We start from the raw sequence: 13,950 nt of genomic DNA, 5'->3' as shown, positions 1-13,950 counted from the left end.
AAAGACCCTGGGACTGCACTATCTGACTCCGTGTCATTACTGACTACCTGCACCATAACCACCATCATCTATACACGCTGCCCTGAAGCTCCACTCTTCCTGTGGGGAGTTACATCACCTTGCTGCAATACCACCAGCTTCAGCGGACTGCTCCGCAGCGGCGGTTCCCAATAACCGCATTCCACAGGTGGCGTAGTCGGACTATACATAACAGATATACATAGACTACCTTTAGATTGACCACCTGGGTCACGGACCGGGTCACCGCCACTGTGACTACAACCCCCAGCATCTACAGGCCCGGCTCTGGGTACCCCACGGCCCAGGGGGCGCGTCACATCACATATGGAACTTCCTATTTATTTAGGTCTTGATCTTTTTGCATCAGTATGTCTACACTATCTGCCATCTTATCTATTCATTTATCTATGGATCATCTGTACTCAGATTTATGACTGCACATATTTTTCTATATATATCTAATTACTTTATCGATTTTCTTTATATTTTTTTTTATTTATCTGTGAATCATCTGTTTATCAGTATATCTTTCTTATTTTTTTTCTATTATCTATCTATCTATCTATTATCTATCTATCCTCAGCAGATTTAGATAGCATTTTACAAATTTTCGCAAGTTTCGGCTAAACATACCCATTCATGAAGTCCCCGAAGATGTACAGTCCATTCAGATTAGGATATTCACAACCTCGATATACATAACCACCGGTGACCGATTTACCAACATTGTGTCCATAAGCAAAAATTGGTAGAATATCATCTGTTAAAGAAAAATTATTACAGCCTCAAAAATATATATCCATAGGTGGTGACAGAAGGGGGGTTCAATGAATACAATAGCTGTAATCAGTTACTTCTAATAAAAAAAAAAAAATTTCTCTATCTAATATATATTAATCTATCGGTTTAATATCTATCTAGCTCATATTTAGAAAGAAAAGCAGGAGCAGCACCAGGACAATATGGGTGCGGAGCTTCCCTGGCAAATACCAAACCATCCAGACAAAAATAGCGAATGGAGGCAGCACACAAAAAGTTTGGCAAAAAAGTGTGATTTATCAGCCCATACTGGCAGGCAATGTTTGGGTTCTAAAGTATGAACCTTCCTCAAGCAGTGATAGTATACAAATGCCATATATTTAAAGACAAGGCTGTCAGAGAAAAATTAAAAATCCATAAGACATCTCCAGAGAAGGGACATATCCCCCCCCCCCCACAACATTGAAGCTCTGGGATTCATTATAACAGGGGAAGTTAAAGAGAGCTGAAACCTCCAGTTCCTTTGAAGCAGAGGCCCCCAGCAGTGTCCAGGTAATTAAACAGGAGTTGTTGTTTTTTGTGAAACAGACAACGAGGCTGAGATCTGTTTACGCAGAGGAGGAGAAGTTCAGGGGCTTCCTTTATTCCAAGCAAGGAGCAAGCATCCTGGGTTCAAAGGATTTTTCTGAGAGTGTTCTAGACACTCTGTCTCCGGTATCCCAATATGAATATGGTGGTTTTGCATCGATCCGATATTTATGGGAGATAGATTTTTGCCATCGTAGCGAAGGGTCAAACAGAATGCAGTCACTCACATCACTGTAAGGCCATTAGAACCCCTTAACTTAATAAGGTTCTGATCGCTGATGTTATCCAGGTCATGTTTGATCTCTATGTAAAAGTAAAAACATGATAAGAAATATGGCGACAATATCTATCGCCTGGAACCTCTAGGGGCAAAGATATCCCGTAAGTTGTGGATCTCTTAAAATTCTGAATGGTCGAGCACCTCCCACTATCAACCCCTACATGAGCTCATCAAGGGGAGTTATGTGGGTGTAACATTCAGCTAATAAAAGGCAGAATTTGGGTTTGGGTCATTTGTCAGTACTTGGAAGGTACAGCTTTCTGTAGATTCTGTCCATTTTCCAATCGAAGCACCCCCCTCCACTAAGCTCTATATTTAGCAATAATGGTGTTTTTCTAGACAAAGTTTTGGGTCCACTTGCCAGATAGGCTACCTCATTTTTTGAGGTGAGGATAACTATGTTTTTTATTTTTAAATAAATGTGTGAAATAGGATGTGGACTTTTATTTCAAATAAAGGATTTTAATCAGGCTCGGTGTTTATTTACAACCTTTTGCTATGGAGTTAGTAATGAGGGCGTCTTATAGACGCCTCTCCATTACTAACCCCTGGGCTTCATGTCAGCTGCCAATACAAGGCTGACATGAACTCCAACCCTATTACCCCACTTGACAAGTGGCAAGTGGGAAGAGCGGAGGCTAGGTGCCAGAATTGGCGCATATTATTGATGCACAATTTCTGGGGCCGCCGAGGGCTGATGTTATTAGCCTCAGAGGGGGCCAGTATCCATGGCCCCTTCCCTGGCTATTAATATCAGCCCGCCGCTGTCTGTCTTTGCTGGGTAAAATATATAGGGGGACTCTACGTAAAAAAAATTCTGGAGTCAGCCTGTAATCTAGCCAGTAAATGCTAATTAAACAGCTGTGGTTGTTATAAATAGCCAGAGAGCATCTTTAGCTAATGGCCCCTTCCCTGGCTAGTAATATCAGCCCGCATTGGTCTGCATTCCCTCTGCTGGTTAAGAATAATCGGCGGGAGCCCATGCCATTTATTTTATTTCATTCTTAATTTTACACAGCATGTACTCAGCGGGTGCTGAATACAACTCCCATAATTGTCTCCTGCTGGCACTGATCTCAGCGCGAGCCGCTGACAATGATGAGAGCTGACTTCAGCAGCCAGAGCTGGGGAACTGTTAGAACCCTCCTGTTAATTTTTTCTATTTTGTTGGTCACATGACTTTCTGCCTATTTAATCCAGCTCCACCCTTCTGGCCTTGCTGGACTTCAGTGTTACATTTACTCTTAAGCTAGCCAGGTGCCTTGTACCTTACTCCATAGTTTGCTTGGTCTTTTGACCACTAGTACTTTTTGTTTGTTTGTCTTTGCTCTGCTACAATTTCTGCTAGGAGGTGTCCAACTATATCCCAGTCCTTAGTTCTTGTAGGGACCCCTCCCTTATATCTATAGGTCTGCGTTCAGACTATCCGAGGACTTAGGCAGGTCTGTTCACAAGGAACAGGTCCCCCGCTGCATCGTAGGGAATCAGCTTAGTCCTATTGTAGGGACAGTTTTCTTATCTTTCCTTAGTGCTTGTAGCAGTTCATAACAGTAAGTCCAGCCCAAAAAAACACTCTAAGGAAAGAAATCCAGATATCAGCATGGTGTCGGTTCAGGAGTTGGCTCAACACTTGCAGGGACTGTCTTTGGAGGTGGCCGAGCTCCAGCAACACGTGAGTAGCTGTCCTGGAGCGCATTTTGTCGAACTGAAGGTAGGACTGCCAGATTTTTTTTATGGTAAACAGCAATATTTTTTTTCCTTTAAAAATGCTTGTTTATTATATTTTCATTTAAGACCCAGATCCTCGGGGAATGAATCACAGCGCATTGGGTTTATAATGTCGCTTTTGCGCAAAGAACCACAGGGATGGGCCTTTTCTCTACAACCTAATGATCCGTGTTTTAGATCTGTGGAAGATTTTTTTTCTGCTATGGGGTTGTTGTATGATGATCCTGATCGAGTCTCATCTGCTGAAACAGAATTAAGACGTTTGAAGCAGGGATCAGGTGATGTGGAAAATTATTGTACATACTTCAGAAGATGGTCGGCTGAAGTGGAATGGAATGACTCGGCATTAAAATGTCTGTTTCTTGCTGGTCTAGGTGAAAGGGTTAAGGATCTGCTGATTGCCTTCCCAAAACCTGGAACCTTGCAGGAGGCAATGCAATTAGCTATACGTGTGGAGAGGAGACTGCGTGCTAGGATTAATGAAGAGAAATCTACTGCAATGGCAGCTCCTAGTTTTCAGAGGGTCTGCTCGGAAGGTGGAGAACCGATGGAGATTGGGGCGATGTCACCCCACTCTCAGGAAAAAGACCGCAGGTTTGCTAAGGGATTATGTTTTTTATTGCGGTAAATCTGACTATTTTATTAAGAACTGTGTGCTTCGTTTGAACAAAGAAAAAAAAAAGAGGTCAGTTACGCCCGTATAGCTTGTTTAAACTCAAAAAGAGTATTTCTTTCTAGAAGCACCTCATTCCAGGAGGAGTTGATTGAATTTCGGGTATTTGTGGATTGTGGTTCTACACTCAATGTGATTGATGAGGGATTTTTGGAAAAAATTTAATTAGAATCCAAACTTTTGTCATCTCCTATTTCTATGGTTGCTGTTGATGGCTCTCCCTTGAAATGTATTACTCACAAGGTTTTTGAATTTCCCCTCACCATTAATGGTATTCACCAAGAGAATTTGGATTTGGCGGTATTAAATAATTTGCCTGCTCCAGTGGTTTTGGGGTTACCTTGGTTAAAATTGCACAATCCTGTACTGGACTGGTCTACCAATGAAATTAAGTCTTGGAGTCCTAAGTGTTATGATAAATGTTGTAACGGTCGCATTGCTGCTGTGGAAAGAGGGGAATTACCTGTACCTATTCAGGATTTTTGGAGGTTTTTTTTCGGAGGAGGAGTCGCAAGTTTTACCTCCTCATAGGGATTATGATTGTACTATTGAGTTTGTCCCTGGAGCTACTCTTCCCAAGAGTCGCTTATTTAATCTTACTATCCCTGAGAGAAAGGCCTTGGAGGAATACATACAGACGAGCTTGGCTGCCGGTCACATTAGACCTTCTAAGTCACCTGTGGCTGTTGGATTTTTTTTTGTAAAAAAAAAGGACGGCGGTTTACGTCCATGTCTGGACTTTCGCGAAATTAATAAAATTACAGTACGCAATTCCTACCCACTGCCATTAATTCCTGACTTGTTCAGCCAGTTAGTGGGGGCCAAGTGGTTCTCTAAAATTGATCTCCGGGGGGCATACAATTTGTTACGTATGAAGGAAGGTGATGAGTGGAAAACTGCTTTTAACACTCCGGTGGGTCATTTTGAGAACCTGGTTATGCCTTTTGGTCTTACCAACGCACCAGCGTTTTTTCAGAACCTTATTAATGACATCCTGAGACCGTTGATCGGTAAGAATGTGGTGGTGTATTTGGATGACATTTTGATTTATTCGCCGGATCTGGAGTCTCATTGGCGGAGCGTACGTGAGGTATTGCAGTTGTTAAGTGACAATTCACTTTTGCTAAGCTGGAGAAATGTGAGTTCGCTGTGCAGAGAATTAGTTTTTTGGGCTACATTATCTCCAGCGAGGGCTTTGAGATGGACCCGGTGAAGGTTCAGGCTGTGCAGGAATGGCCTAGGCCTATTGGTTTGAAATCGATACAGAGATTTTTGGGATTCGCCAATTATTACAGAAAATTCATTAAGAATTTTTCTATAATTGTTAAGCCGCTGAACGATCTCACCAGGAAAGGTGCGAATACGGTCCAGTGGACTACTGAGGCCATTGAAACTTTTGTGTATCTCAAGGAGAGGTTCAGTTCTGCCCCCATCCTTATGCAGCCTGATGAGACCAAGCCCTTTTTGGTCGAGGTTGATGCTTCTTCGGTGGGGGTCGGTGCTGTTTTGTCTCAGGAAAACAAGGATGGAGTACATCCCTGTGCTTTTTTTTCCAAAAAATTTTCTGAGACCGAACTTAATTACGATGTCGGTAATCGGGAATTGCTGGCGATTAAACTCGCATTTGAACATTGGCGTCATCTCTTGGAAGGTGCTAAATTTCCCATTCAGGTTTTCACTGATCATAAGAATCTGATCTATCTTGATGCTGCCAAGCGCTTGAATGCCCGTCAGGCTAGGTGGGCACTTTTTTTTCGCGGTTTAATTTTTCTGTTACTTACATCCCGGGTACCAAGAATGTAAAACCTGATGCTTTATCTTGCAGTGTTTCTCCCATGGTTGGTACCGAGGAAGAGGAGAGCATTTTACAGGAAGGTGTTGTAATAGCAGCATTGGACTCCATTTTGGAAGATGGGATTCTGAAAGCCCAGGAGGATGCCCCATCTAACACTCCCCATGGGAGGTTGTTTGTGCCTAGGAACTTTAGGAGAGATTTGTTTGTGGAGTGTCATGAGTCTCGGTTGGCAAGTCATCCAGGAATTTCGGAGACTAAGAGACTTGTAGGTCGCAGTTTTTGGTGGCCTGGGTGGCAGAAGGAAGTCATTAAGTGGGTGCGTCAATGTACTGTGTGTGCTAGATCTAAGTCTTCACATGCTCCTGCTACGGGGTTGCTTTGCCCTCTGGAGGTTCCTAGTGCACCTTGGACGCATCTTGCTATGGATTTTATTACAGACCTTCCTGCCTCAGAGGGTTTCACTGTCATCTGGGTGGTCGTGGACCGTTTTAGCAAGATGTGTCACTTGGTTCCCTTCATCAAACTGCCCTGCGCTAAGACACTCACTAAGGCTTTTGTTAAGGAAATTGTCAGGCTCCATGGCGTTCCTACCGACATTGTTTCCGATAGGGGACCTCAGTTCATGGCTCGTTTTTGGCGTGCCTTTTGTGACAGGTTGGGAGTTCATTTGTCATTTTCATCTGGATATCATCCTGAGTCTAATGGACAGACAGAAAGAAAGAACCAAGATGTTGAACAGTTTTTGCGTTGTTTTGTGGCTGACAATCAAGAGGGGTGGTCTGAGTTTCTGCCACTGGCTGAATTTGCTCTTAACAACCATACATCCTCTTTTGCTGGATGTTCTCCTTTTTTTTTGTTGCACTGGGAGACATCCGTTGTTTGGGTCATTCTCCAAATTGGTATCGGCTGTGCCGGAGGAGGAGAATTTTTCCGGTGATTTGGAGAGAGTTTGGACTGATGTACGTCGTGACCTTCAAGAGGCTAACAAAAAATCCAAGAGGTACTTTGACAGGAAACGTCAAAAGGTTTTGTTTGGTGGCATGGTTTGGTTGTCCTCTAAGAATCTGCGGTTGAGGATTCCTTCTGAGAAATTGGGCCCGAAGTTTGTAGGTCCGTTTAAGGTGCTTCAGGTAGTTAATCCGGTGTTTCATGTTTCGTTATTGAAAAAATCTGATGTTTCTGATAGGGATGCCACTGTCTCTGTTCCTCCGGTGGTGGAAGATGGTGAATATGAAATTTCTCACATTCTTAATTCTAGATGTCATAGAGGGAGATTGCAGTATCTCATCGCTTGGAAAGGTTTCGGTCCTGAGGATAACTCCTGGGTAAGGGTGGATGATGTCTCTGCTCCTAGACTTGTCGGAGCGTTTCACAGGAGGTTTCTTGATAGACCTGGGCCTGGAGGATCCGGAGGATCCTCATAAAAGAGGGGGTACTGTTAGAACCCTCCTGTTAATTTTTTCTATTTTGTTGGTCACTTGACTTTCTGCCTATTTAATCCAGCTCCGCCCTTTCCTTGCTGGACTTCAGTGTTACATTTACTCTTAAGCTAGCCAGGTGCCTTGTACCTTACTCTGTAGTTTGCTTGGTCTTTTGACCACTAGTACTTTTTGTTTGTCTTTGCTCTGCTACAATTTCTGCTAGGAGGTGTCCAACTATATCCCAGTCCTTAGTTCTTGTAGGGACCCCTCCCTTATATCTATAGGTCTTCGTTCAGACTAGCTGAGGACTTAGGCGGGTCTGTTCACAAGGAACAGGTCCCCCGCTGCATCGTAGGGAATCAGCTTAGTCCTATTGTAGGGACAGTTTTCCTATCTTTCCTTAGTGCTTGTAGCAGTTCCTAACAGGAACAACATGAACTGTACAGTTGATTTCCAGGCGCTGGTATGTGTCACGCTGATGACACCTGGATGTCATCTGTGTGTCATCAGTGTGCACGTGTGCAGCACACATTTTTGATTTCTGATTAGTCTGCATTGAATACAGTTGGTGTGCACATGTCCATATTTGCAGTCCTTAAAAAACAGACCGCATACAGACATACAAAACAGACGTGTGAAGGGGGCCTTACCTATTTGCCATGTGATGGTGCTTTTGCCATTAGATTTGCCCTTTTGCAAGATGGCATCTCTGGCATCATCCAACCTTTGGCTTTATCCTGGCTTATTTGTAAGGTTCATACTTTAGAACCGAAACGTTGCCACTGCCGCTATGGTCTAATAAACCACACTTCTTTTGCCATACCTTTTTGGTGTGTTGCCTCCATTCATTATTTTTATCTCATATCTATCTATCTGAATAGAAAAAAAGTTGAAGCAGCACCATAGTAGCAAGGTACAAATTATCTATGTATCTGGCTATCAATCTATCTATCTATTGTTTTTTATTTCTTTTGATGTAAAAACTGGGATTGTTCATTTTCTGGGGGTGAAAATTCTTTAATCCATAAAAGCAACTGCAATGTATACAATAAAAAAGTCTGCTGAGAATACAACAATCCTGACTTACGTAAGGAAGAGTTGAGGCAAAGCAGTATGTCGAAGCATTCGAATCCTTCCTTGGCTCGCCAGCCATAGTTTCCACCTTTAACAATGATGTCAACTTCCTCGTAACGACTTTGGCCAACATCGCCGCAGAAGAGCCTCCCTCTTCCTTTCCCAGTCACTGGATCTCCTTGGTCAACAGAGCATCTCCACATATTCCTCACTCCATAGGCGTAGACTTCAGGAGCAGCGTGACGCTCTGAAACAAATGGATTATCTGGTGGGATACCGTAGGGTTTTCCAGCAGCTCTTTCACCGTCTACATCAATCCGGAGAACTTTACCCAACAAAGCACTTCTAGAAACAGAAAGAAAAATTAACATTCAAGATTTATGAGGTCACAAGTCTTAGGTTTGGAGTAAAAGCAGTGCCCTATTAAGGTTGGTATTAAGAACCTTGGGGAAAAAAAAGTAATTGGGATACCCATCCAACCCTCGGATCTCCACCTGACTACTGATAACAACCACATACAGCAGAGGCGGTCAAACTTTCATGGGGCCCCTTTTTTCTGACTTCTATGGACACAAAGGGGATAGTCAAGCCATCGGCTTCTGTAGACTGGGCCATGTGAACCACCTAGATCCTGAAAAATTTAGAGGTCCCGTGTCCCTTCCTATATTCTGACCATTGATTTAGGAGATTAAACACTGCCAAGAACAAAGAAGTAGAAGTGAATGAATATTGTGGAAGTGGGAACTTTTTGAAGGAACTTTTTCCCGTGAAGTTCGGCGTAAGTTATGGTCACCCTATATGATCTTCAAAAGGATTAATTTTAGGGTAACTAAAACAGCACCTTGTATGGATGCCATTCTGTGAAACACTTGGGTGATGTCCATTCCTTACCCTTCCATTAAAAAGAAGCAACTGGAGTTCTTCTTACCTTACAAAAAGATCCATGACCGATCAAAATATAAAAAAACAGAATCCATAAACTTTTTCAAGTATTCTCTTAGATATTCCTTAAAGGAGCTGTCCCATAAATATATATCACCTATTCACAGCAGAGGTGCCAAATGTATGGTCACTCGGGGTCTGTCTGCTGGGAGCCCCATCATTCTCGAGACATCAGGGATTGATCTTGGGATTGCTGAGGGTCTCAGTAGTCAAAACCCAGTGATCAGCAAGTTATCCCCTTCCCAGTGGATAGAGGACAACTTAATTTTTGGGAATAACTCTTTAATGCTACAGTAAAGGAAATACTTGCTGTTTTTGTAAGTTTGCCCACTGACAAAGACATGAACAGTCTATAATTTTAAGGGTAGGTTAATTTTAACATTGAGAGATAGAATATCCCAAAAAAATCAAGAAAATCACATTGTATTAATTAGATAAATTTATTTGCATTTTGCAGTGAGAAATAAGTATTTGATTCCTCTGGCAAACAACACTCAATACTTGGTGGCAAAAACCTTATTGGCAAGTGACGCGCCCCCAGGGCAGTGGGGTACTCGGTACCCGGGCCTATGGATGCTGGGGGGATATGTCACAGTGGCTGGCCCGGTCCGTGGCCCAGGGCGGTCAACCAAAAAGGGGATTGTAACTTGGATAGAGATAAAAATAAAATAAATAGTTTGTGACGCCACCTGTGGTACCTGGTAAGGTATGGGATGGCAGCTGAGGTGTTTCTGCTCCCCACAGGTGGAGCGGGCCCCCGAGGCAGTGTGGAGTTTGATGGTGGGTGGTGATGCTGGGGCTTGTAGTGCAGGCGGGATGGCGCAGCAGGAGTAACTGATAGAAACAGGGGATTCGCTTCAATACCTTTACTGGTGCGGATGTCAGGTACGGTCCAGGGTACTCAGTAGGATGGATGCACTTCAGGACTTCTCCCCAGTGAGCAGGTATAAGGCCTCCTGGTCCGTGTCTGCCTCTCTGTATGCTCCTGGCCAGCCTGCAACTGGGCCTAGCTTATGGGTCGTGCTGCTCCTTCACCTGTCGCTTGGTAGTAGGACCTTCTGCTGGCAACCACTATCCCTGGCAACGCTGGGGCCTTCGTGGTTCCTGGTCCTGTTAAGGGTTTAGCTTCAGGTCTGGCAGGGACTTGTAGTCCTCCTGGTATGCCAGTGATCCCTACTGGGTATGAAGGACCCTGTAGGCGCGGACCCGGTGTCCGGTTTATATACTGGGGTGAGCCTATGATGCTCCTCTGCTCCCTTAGCTCCTCCCTCCTCTCCTCCTTGCCGTCGGCCACACTCGGGGCCCTCAGAGCTCAGCAGCACATGTGCTATGTCTTCGCTGCTCTCAGCGTCAGCACGCTCTCAGACTCTCTGACTCTGTCTGACTGACTTAACTGCCGGGCTCCACCCTCCATATATATATCCCTAACGGGCTCCCTCTGGTGGTGTTAGGTGGAAGGGTGGAGGTGTTTGTATGTAGTGAGGGCCTCTTGTGGAGAAGTCCATCCATGCACCCTGGGTCCTGTGGTACCTGTGAACAGCAGGGTACTAGTGTTGAGCCACCCCCGTAGTGTTCGGGTTCGGTTCGGTTCGTCGAACACCGGGATGTTCGAGGAACTGTTCGTCGAACTGTTCGTCGAACACCTTAGAACACCGTCGAACACCGTTAAAACCAATGGCAGGCAAACAAAAACACATAGAAACACATAGAAAACACCTGCAAAGGTGTCCAAAAGCTGACAAACTGCTCAGAAGACACTCTGTTTAAAAAAGCCGGCCGGCAAATTCAGCAGCGGCATACACCGGTACCCGACAATTTAGACAAGAAGGAATAGAGCATCACACATAGATTAGATAGATAGAAACATGTCAGTCACACATATAAGAAGCACAGTGACAGTGTTGGTTACTGCATTTGTCATTTAGTGTAAAGGATTTATTAAAAAAAATATTAATGTTTTCATGCACCGTCTCTTTAAAAAAGCCGGCCGGCAATTCAGCATCTGTACCCGACAATTTAGAACAGAAAGAATAGAGCTTCACACATAGATTAGATAGATAGAAACATGTCAGTCACATATATATGAAGTACAGTGACAGTGTTGCTTACTGTACTTGTCATTTAGTGTAAAGGATTTATTTAAAAAAATAATAGTGTTTTCATGCACTGTCTCTTTAAAAAAGCCGGCCGGCAATTCAGCAGCGGTACCCGACAATTTAGAACAGAAAGATAGAGCATCACACATAGATTAGATAGATAGAAACATGTCAGTCACATATATATGAAGTACAGTGATAGTGTTGGTTACTGTACTTGTCATTTAGTATTAAAATAAAGGATTTATTATTAAAAAAATTGGCGTGGGGTTCCCCTTAATTTTAGGCTCTAGCAGAGGTTAAGCAGACGGCTGGGGCAGATGTTTGAAGCCTGGGAAGGGGGTAATACCCACGGAGCTTCCCAGGCTACTAATATCAGCCCCCAGCTGAATACATAGCCTTTACTAGCTATTAAAATGGGGGACACCCCAAAAAAAATGACGTGGGGTCCCCCCTAATTTAATAGCTAGCAAAGGCTAGGCAGACAGCTGGGGGCTGATATTAATAGCCCAGGAAGGGAGCCATGAATATTGGCCCCCTCCCAGGCTAGAAACACCAGCCGTCAGCCGCCCCAGAAATGGCGCATTCATAGGATGCGCCAATTCTGGCACTTAGCCTCGCTCTTCCACGCTGCCCTGGTGCGGTGGCAGGGGGTAATAGGGTTGGGGTTGATGTCAGCTTATAATGCCAGCTGACATCAAGCCCAGGTTAGTAATGGAGAGGCGTCTATAAGACACCCCCATTACTAACCCCATAGTCAAAGTTAAAAAAAACACAAACACCCAGAATAAAGTCCTTTAATTGAAATAAAGACACAATCCTTTATTGTTCTAAATTAAACCATACCTACCATCACGCCCATTCCAGCTGAAGCCAACGATCTCCTGAAATAAAAGAAAAATAATAAAGCAACCTCATCCTTACCTTTCCATGGTTCCCACGACAGCTTCAGCTCTGCTACATCGAGATGACAGGCTGGACCGCAGCAGAACGCTGCCATCCAGCCTGTCATCCCGCAGACACTGAGAAGCGCAGGCTTGCTTGCGCTGCTCAGCGTCTCTCTGTGACGACATCCAGATGAGCCGAGTTCATGTCCAATGAACTCGGCTCACCTCATGCACGTCACTGACAGCGTGGGAAAATTCTCACGCTGAAGCGCTGATTGCAGGAGAATTTTCCCACGCTGTCAGTGACGTGCAGGAGGTGAGCTGAGTTCATTGGACATGAGCTCACCTCATGCACATCACTGACAGCGTGGGAGAATTCTCCTGCACTCAGCACTTCAGCGTGAGAATTTTCCCACGCTGTCAGTAACGTGCATGAGGTGAGCCGAGTTCATTGGACATGACCTCGGCTCATCTGGATGCCGTCACAGCGAGACAGTGAGGAGCGCAAGCATGCCTGCGCTTCTCAGTGTCTGCGGGATGACAGACTGGATGGCAGCGTTCTGCTGCGGTCCAGCCAGTCATCTCGATGTAGCAGAGCTGAAGCTGTCGTGGGAACCATGGAAAGGTAAGGATGAGGTTGGTTTATTATTTTTCTTTTATTGCAGGAGATCGTTGGCTTCAGCTGGAATGGGTGTGATGGTAAGTATGGTTTAATTTAGAACAATAAAGAATTGTGTCTTTATTTCAATTAAAGGACTTTATTCTGGGTGTTGTGTTTTTTTTAAATACTTTACTAGAAATTCATGGCGGTCATGTCTAATACTGGCGTGACCCCATGAATTTTGGGCTTGGGGCCAGCTGATAATACCAAGCTGGCCCTAACCCCTTTATTACCCAGTGAGCCACCGCACCAGGGCCCTGGATGAGTTGGGTACAGCGCCAGAAGATGGCGCTTCTATGAACGCGCCATTTTCCGGGGTGGCTGCGGACTGCAATTTGTAGCGGGGGGGGCCCAGAAAGCTTGGGCCTCCCTGCGCTGCAGATTCCAGCCCCCAGCTGCCTAGTTGTACCTGGCTGGACACAAAAATAGGGCGAAGCCCCACGTACTTTTTTTTTAATTATTTCATGAATTTCATGAAATAATTAAGAAAAAAAGGCCTTCCCTATATTGTTGTGTCCGGCCAGGTACAAATAGGCAGCTGGTGGTTGGGGGCAGCCCGTTCCTGCCTGCTGTACCTGGCTGGACACAAATATAGTGCGAAGCTCCACTTCAATTTTTTTTAATTATTTCATGAAATTCATGAAATAATTAAGAAAAAAAGGGCTTCCCTATATTGTTGTGTCCGGCCAGGTACAAATAGGCAGCTGGTGGATGGGGGCAGCCCGTTCCTGCCTGCTGTACCTGGCTGGACACAAATATAGTGCGAAGCCCCACTTCAATTTTTTTAAATTATTTCAGGAAATTCATGAAATAATTTAAAAAAAATTGACGTGGGGCTTCGCACTATATTTGTGTCCAGCCAGGTACAGCAGGCAGGAACGGGCTGTCCCCAACCACCAGCTGCCTATTTGTACCTGGCCGGACACAACAATATAGGGAAGGCCTTTTTTTCTTAATTATTTCATGAAATTCATGAAATAATTAAAAAAAAAGTACGTGGGGCTTCGCCCTATTTTTGTGTCCAG

The 13,950-nt window shown here is 44.4% G+C and overlaps 1 protein-coding gene across 1 annotated transcript in view; it reads right to left on the bottom strand.

Annotated features, from left to right (window-relative positions):
- Positions 1-13,950, bottom strand: part of HHIPL2 (HHIP like 2) — a 75,210-nt gene that overhangs the window by 21,356 nt on the left and 39,904 nt on the right. Inside the window, exons 4-5 of the mRNA XM_073671901.1 lie at positions 8,353-8,684; positions 655-781 (exon numbers count right to left, since the gene is read on the bottom strand). Coding sequence (XP_073528002.1) covers positions 655-781; positions 8,353-8,684 — 459 coding nt within the window. The remainder of the gene's footprint in view (positions 1-654; positions 782-8,352; positions 8,685-13,950) is intronic.

The sequence above is a fragment of the Phyllobates terribilis genome, unplaced genomic scaffold, assembly GCF_046119375.1.
Source record: "Phyllobates terribilis strain yellow unplaced genomic scaffold, ASM4611937v1 Scaffold_3__8_contigs__length_932513732, whole genome shotgun sequence".
In the NCBI taxonomy this organism is placed as follows: domain Eukaryota; kingdom Metazoa; phylum Chordata; class Amphibia; order Anura; family Dendrobatidae; genus Phyllobates; species Phyllobates terribilis.
Note: the sequence above shows the minus strand (reverse complement) of the source record. Positions and strands in the feature narration are given on the sequence as shown.